This window comes from Vombatus ursinus, unplaced genomic scaffold, assembly GCF_900497805.2.
Source record: "Vombatus ursinus unplaced genomic scaffold, bare-nosed wombat genome assembly UNPS02000577.1, whole genome shotgun sequence".
NCBI lineage: Eukaryota > Metazoa > Chordata > Mammalia > Diprotodontia > Vombatidae > Vombatus > Vombatus ursinus.
In genome coordinates, this window is record NW_020940355.1 from 7,503,866 (window position 1) to 7,511,155 (window position 7,290).

At 37.2% G+C, this 7,290-nt stretch overlaps 1 protein-coding gene across 5 annotated transcripts in view; it reads left to right on the top strand.

Annotated features, from left to right (window-relative positions):
- Nucleotides 1-7,290, top strand: part of KIF13A (kinesin family member 13A) — a 241,287-nt gene that overhangs the window by 219,961 nt on the left and 14,036 nt on the right. For 3 of the 5 annotated variants that reach the window (XM_027874865.1, XM_027874940.1, XM_027875096.1), the window contains 4 exons: nucleotides 207-254; nucleotides 1,373-1,478; nucleotides 3,732-3,883; nucleotides 4,422-4,526. In XM_027874865.1, coding sequence (XP_027730666.1) covers nucleotides 207-254; nucleotides 1,373-1,478; nucleotides 3,732-3,883; nucleotides 4,422-4,526 — 411 coding nt within the window. The remainder of the gene's footprint in view (nucleotides 1-206; nucleotides 255-1,372; nucleotides 1,479-3,731; nucleotides 3,884-4,421; nucleotides 4,527-7,290) is intronic. The other 2 variants (XM_027875016.1, XM_027875169.1) reach the window with 1 other exon arrangement.

The window sequence follows — 7,290 nt, forward strand, 5'->3', positions numbered from 1 at the left end:
GCTTTTGCCTGGCTAGAGGCAGTCATGGGAGGAAGAGACCTTTGTAGTGCAGCGCCTGAGCAAAAGACATAGCACAGGACTGAAACTTGAAAGGAACCCTGCCCTACCCCATTCCCCCTCCCCTTCAAATCTGATAGGGAGATTTCTGTTTTGCTTGCTTGTTTGTTTTTTAATCGGTAGTTACATAAAACTTCCTATCTTTTTAGGTATCTTCTAGTAGACAAGATCTTTCTGGCTGTGACGAAGATGATAAGGTAAAGATGATAACACATAAGAATGTGTTCAATAATAAAATCATCAAACATTTCTTCAATACCTTCTTTTTACTCTGTACCAGGCACTGGGCCAGATTCTAGAGACTGTTAAGACACTGCACCATCAGTTGGGGGGTGGGGTGAGGGAACAACAAAGAAGTCATGTAGGAGCTGAGAAAGAAACTAGGGAGTCTAAGGGATTCTAAAAGTCAGAGGTGAGGAAAGAGCGCATGCATCACAAGCCTGCAGCCAATACAGAGGGTTGGAGATAGGAGATGAAGTACCACGTATGGAATATAGTAAGAAGGCTAGACCGTAGCCTGTGTAAAGGGCAGTGATGTACAGTAAGACTGGAGGGGTAGGTTGGGCCAAGTTGTGAAGAGATTTAATTGCCAAGCACAGGGGTTTATATTTTATTCTTCAGGAAATAGGGAACCACTGGAGTTTATTAATCAAAGGACTGATATAGTCAGACCTATACTTCAGAAAAATCACATTGCCAATAAGTCTAGTCTGGCATAAAATATAAGGAATTAGGACTCAGAATCAGGTTAGGAATCACCCACTTCTCTACTGTGAACTTAATAGGACAATTTTAAGTCAGTCAATGAGCCTTTTTATTCTGTTTTCCAACTGCAAATCCTCAGAATAAAACTCCATAAATTAAATTGATAGTATAATGCACTACACAAGTACAATGTTGTATTGTAGCTGAATATGTTTGTGAATATGAACAAATGTGTGTTATAGCTATTATAGGAAAATGGAAATTATTTGAAAGTAGTTCAAAGTCATTTCATTGCTAGGGATTTTTAAAAATTAAGGACAATTCATTCATTAAGGACATCTTTATTGAGCATCTACCAGAAGCAAAGCAAAGTGCTTAGGTACCACCAAACTTACGTGGATGACTTAGGGACCCTGCCCTCAAAGAAGTTATACTCTAGGACTTTTTATAAGCAACCATGTTTCCTGAAAGTCAGATGAAGATAAGTAATTTTATATGATGAAGACAGCTCTTTTCCCTTTGTTACTAACACCATGATATCAGTTTGAACTAGTAAATCTTTAATCTATTCCCCATTTTTTGATCTGGATGACTCCTGCTTTCTTCATAGGGTTGGTCAGAAAGCCATTTAGATATGTCGGACTGTAGTTCCAGTTACCAAGATGTATCATGTTATGGTACTTTACCCAGGGATTCTCCTCGAAGAATTAAAGAAGGTATGATTACTTTGAGATATTTATTTATTGCTGCTTTTGAAAAGCATGAAGAGAATTATTCTCCTGGTTATGCATAATTATTATGGGCTAAAGAATATGAAATGAAGAATTTTTAAAATTTGATTTGATTTCTTTATGCTGAAGAGGTCTAGTGTGGAATCTAATAAAAACTTGAATTTGTAAAGCATTTTACTTTTCATTACTAATAAGGTAACAGTTTGTACATCACAAAATGAAACTCATGTCAACATTTTTACAACAACACTTAGTTTAAAAAGATGAAAATATACCACTACCGAGCATATTCAAGTGCTCTGAAGGGAATTCCCAAAAAGCCCTTCCAAAAGCATCATTGGATAAGGCATTAAAAAAAAAGATGCAAATATCTCCAATACTATTTCTTTTCAAGAATTATTATGGTACTTTGAACAGCATAAAAATATCATAAATTTCACTCAAAAAAGTCATAACATACAACCTTACAAAAAGACTACTTTGGAGTAAGCTTGCATTTGAAGTAGCTGCGTGGTTCCATAGATAGAGATTGGGACCTGGAGTCAGGAAGACTTGAGTTCAAATCCTGCCTAAGATACTTTCTAGCTGTGTGGCCTTGGTCAAGTCATTTAAGCTGCCTAAGCCTCAGTTTCAGTAACTGTAAAATGAAGATAACAGCAGCACCTACCTTGCAAGGTTGTTGTGAGAATCAAATGAAATAACATGTAAAAAGTTTTGCAGACCTTAGAGAGCTGTAATACTAGCTCTTTAAATTAGCCCTAATACCATGGAATTGGGAAGGACAAGCAACAAATGAAACAAGGTATGGTAAAGAGAATGAGAAATAAGAATATAAAACTAAAAGTAAAAGCTTTTCTTCCTTATTTGTTTGCAGTGTAGGAATTAGAGGGAGAGAATTAACTCATTATTTATTCATTTGATCATTCAACAAGTATTTATTGACCAGTTTCTATGCATGCAAAACTCTGCTTGGCAACAATAGGGAGATCAAAAATTTTTAAAAACCCAGGTAAAACACAGTCCCTAATCTCTTGGTGCTTACAGTCTAATTAGAGACAGTGGGCATTCACAAGAATAATTAAATAAAAGTACAAGGCAATATATGAATTACCAGGATGAGTAATACAAATAATCAGCATTATGAGGGGACAGAGAACAGAGATCAGTGTGGGCCAAAGTAATTAGAAAGGATGCATAGAAAAAGGTAAGACTTGAATCATACCCTGAAGGATGGGTTATGGTTGTATTGGTTTCTGATTATCTTCTACATCAAGCAATCTTTTAGGAACAGAAAGTGATTCTGCAAATTATCTGTGTGCTTAGCTAAATATATCTTTATTGCCATCCAATTATTAGCAAATGCATTTCTTGGTTAACCAGAAGTCTTTCTTATATATAACATATTCACTCTAGTTTCTTATAGTATATTGATGAAATAGTGCCATGATACAGGGGGGAAAAACAAACCTCAGTATTCTGAACTTTTTACAGAAGTCAGCCTGAAATTAATTAATTAATTATCTGGGTCCAGCATCTCTACTTGGAGAAAGAGAAATCCAAATGGCAAGGTTTCCCTTAGGTAGTTAAAAATCTCTCTGACCTAAACCTTCTCTGCTTACCATTTGTAGTAACCCAAAAACAAAATTCCACAATGAAATTTAACAGTTACAGAGTTCGATTTGGTAATTTTCACCAGTCATCACTATAAAAAGGTTAATGTTAGATGTGTATCCTTAAAGCTTTCCTGGAAAAACCAAGGTAAGGTCCAGCGTGTAAAACAAGGGTCACCTCTCCATACTCAAAAACGAAGAAACACTTCCTTTGGTTAATCACTCCCCTCCGGAGAGCCCTGTTTTAAAATGGACATAGATGAGCAAAGGGATATTTAATTGAACTACCAAAGAATATTCTTGCCCTTAACCTGGTCACTACCCAGTCATTTCTGAGGAGGATCAATGTTTCTAAAAGAGAAGGGAGAGGGGACAGATAGGTGGCAGGTAGGTGGCGCAGTGGATAGTCCCTAGCCCTGGAGTCAGGAGGACCTGAGTTCAAATCCGCCCTCAGACACATAGCACTCAACTAGCTGTGTGACCCTGGGCAAGTCACTTAACCCCAATTGCCCTCACCAAAAATAAACAAACAAACAAATAAATAAATAAATAAAAGAGAAGGGGGAAAGGGGTGTGTTTAGTATGTTTTCATAGTAATTATTACCTCATGTATTCTGCTTTCCCCTAGGTTGTGCTTCAGAGAATCCTCATGCCTTAACAGTCAGTCCCTTTAAAGCGTTCTCTCCTCAGCCACCAAAGTTTTTCAAACCTCTCATGCCCGTAAAAGAAGAACATAAGAAAAAGACACCTCTGGAAACCAGACCTCTTCTCAGCCAGGAGGTAAATATTTCACTTTTTTTTCATTGACCCAAACAAAACAGACTTTTGCTATTTAAAAAGTAGGTGGTAATTTGTACTAATCAACATGCAGTACTTAATGTGCGTACATGAATGGAATAGCACCCCACCAATCCTATTCTGTCACACATGTGAGGTCTTGGTGGCAGTTTTTGATTGGTTAGTTTGGGAGGTTTTTTTGGAGGGGGAAGGTAATTGGGATTGGTTGCCTTTCTCATTAATTATGTTATAAAATATCATTTCAGATGAGAGAGACATGTCCCTTGGATGTTCTTTGAATTATGAAAGCATTTTTTTAAAGACTTTGGCATTATTGCATCTACATTGATGCTAAAAATTCCATTTGAAGGTCTTGTGAAACTCCATCCATGTCTCAACTCAGACCATGCTAATCAGCTGCTGCACGACTCATTTTTAATGAAAACTTCAGCATTGCTTTTCTAACTTGCATGATTTAATATGTATTCAACCCATTGGTGTCTTCTGTGTGTGATGTGTTTGTGTGTCTTAACCTTTGCAGAGCATGCCTTCACCTCAGGTACATAACGCTGGCTATGTTGTACCGTCAGGAAGTAATGGCAACAACCTGCCAGTAGAAAACAATAAAATACGTGAGGAGAAGATTGTAAGTTCTGGATCAGTTTCTGTCATAATGCCTGGTGGTGGGTTTAAGGCCCTTTCACGGGCAATTATGCAAGTGCAATAGAAAAAAAATGATTTGCATTATTTCCTTTTTTATTTTGAATATTGACAGTATTCTTTTGCATGAATATGAATATGAGCTATCATTTTCTTTTTGTTGTTCTGAGTGTTATGCAGAGAGAAAAAGCCATTTTAGGTGATTCTGGACTTTAATTCATAAAACAGACAGCATGAATTAAGTAATGTTGAAATTTTTCTAATGTGTCTGTACATATTGCTCAGATTCTGAAGTTAATCTTCATAGAGGAGTTGAGCTCACTTGGAGTAAGTAACTCTGCATTTAGCTGGGAGTATGTCTGAAAGCTTTTTGTTTTGCCTGATGCTCTTGCCAGAATTGTTTTGCAGTTCCTAGCTGTACTGTAATCCATCCCTGCCACCATTCCATTATCTTCATCTCCATAAAGCAGGTGACCTTTTTTGTACCCCTTGGTGCCAGCTGTTTTCAGGGAAGTTTTTTCCATACTTTAACCATATAACCCTAAAAACTACAGGCCCAGAAACTTGGTTTGCGAATTCCATACCTGGGGGATACTTTTAAATACCCCATGTAGCCTGGAATTTTCCTGCCCGTATGCAACAAAGAAACCTTCAGTTTTGTCTCATGGTAAGGACCTAGCTGGGGTGGCTTCCCAGGTTCTGAATAAAGTTTAACCAGCTCTAGTGGGTCTTGGCTCTGTGGTGTTTACATTTGCATATTTTTATGTTGTTTGTAGTCAGAAATTATGAAGAATTACTTTCTTCAACTCTACTACATATATTAGTTCCTCAGCTTAATTGGGTGAAATATTTTAACAATTCCAAGCTGCTCATGCATGTTGTGTGAAAACTAACTGATCCTTTATGCAGACATGCATACCACTCCCCCTCCTCCACTCCAGAAAGATCTCAAGAGGTGATTTTTCCAGCCCCACATTCTGTTCCAGGGAAATCCAGACTCTTCTCCCTCCTCCAGTTGCCACATGACTTTCCTAGTGCAGAGGGGTACCCAGAGTACTTGGCCTTAATTCTCTTCCCTTATTTCCCAAATCTGTTAGAGCTCTGCTATGTCCCTTAAAACTGACTCCTCTCTAGGGCAGGAGCATGAGCCAAGTGACTGACAGACTGATTTTTTTTCTCTGTGTGGTTCCAAGATGGATTTAATCAGTCTATTTATTTATGTAGCACCTATCACCATGGCACTCAGGCACTAAATTTAAACCAATTTTAAAAATAAATATTGGCTGAAATGATGAGTCATTAAGAGATCCTGCCATGTGCTTCTTTATAGGCATTTGTTTACAGGGTTTTTACCTGGCTGTTTATTTTTCAGTTTTCAAATTTTGGTTTTTTTTCCTTGATATTCTCTTTACTCCCTCTTTAATGTGATAAAATAAAGGTAGGGCCTCCAGTTATCAAATGATAAGAAATCTAGTAGTGTTAAAAGACTTCAATGCAGAAAGCCAAAGGAATATTTTTCTCTCTTTACACTATTTAATAATCATGGGATCATAGATTCATGGCTAGAAAGGACATTAGAAATTATCTAGTCCAACCCTTCATGATATGAATAAATTCATATTTTAGTAGTAATATTTTTATTACTGAAATCTAGGAGCATCCTTTAAATGAAAATGGCCTATTAGCTCATTTATTCAAAAAACATTTTTAAGTGCATAGATTATATACAAGGTGCTGTTAGGCACTTGGGATACAAAGTTTAAAATAATAGTTCTTCAAGGAGTTTGCTGTTCTACTACTAATGTGTATTTACACATTATCATAGATGAGTATGAAGTGGTAAGAGATAAGAACAAAAGATATATGTACCCACAGAATGATATAAGGAAATTTGAAGAGGAAGAGAATACTAGAAAGATCCATAAAGACTTTTCCAGAAGAAATGATACTGAGCCTTGGAGGAAGAGAAGCATATTGAAAGGCAGAAATTTGGGGTGGAGGGAAGAGTGCCTGGTAGGCAGCAAATTGGAACACTGGGCAGTGTTCTGCTCTCAGGAGGTTGTGTAATGCATAGTTTTTCACATTGTATTTGGCTCAAATTTTCTCTGGGTTTTAGATGAAGACTTAATGCTGATAAAATAACAATATCTGCATAATGTTTGAGGTGATGTGGAAGGTTTGTCATCACTCTTTTTATTAAAGTTTCCTTTCTATCCCTGATGTTTTGAGGTGGATATGAATCTAAATTTTCTTCTATTTCTTCTCTCTCCCCAAAACCCAAACTAATGATTAGGTAGCTTAAAACTCTTATTAGAGATATAAAACTTCATTACATTATGATATCACTGGTGTAGGTTTTCCCTTTGTTTATCTAAAAATTATCTAATTTTCTAAAATTAAACATTTTAGATAAACTTTCGCTAGAGGGACTAAGCAACGAGCATGTACTATTCCCCTGTGTTTCTGAGAAATGAATCCAGAGGCATAATTAGTTAGGGAATGTGGCCAATTCCTTCTGTGAGGAGTGCAAGGGGGAAGCATTAACAGGTTCCAGGACAAGGAGCAAAAAAGCAAGAGAAGGTTAGTCATACATAGCCAAGCATCAGTGATCATCCTGTGGAAAATAGGTAAGAAGCAGAAGGAGAGAGGGAGAGAGAGGGGCAGGGGCTGGGGGAAGGAGGGGAAGGAGGGAGGGGTGTGAGGGTGTGTGTGTGTGTGTGTGTGTGTGTGTGTGTGTGTGTGTGTGTGTG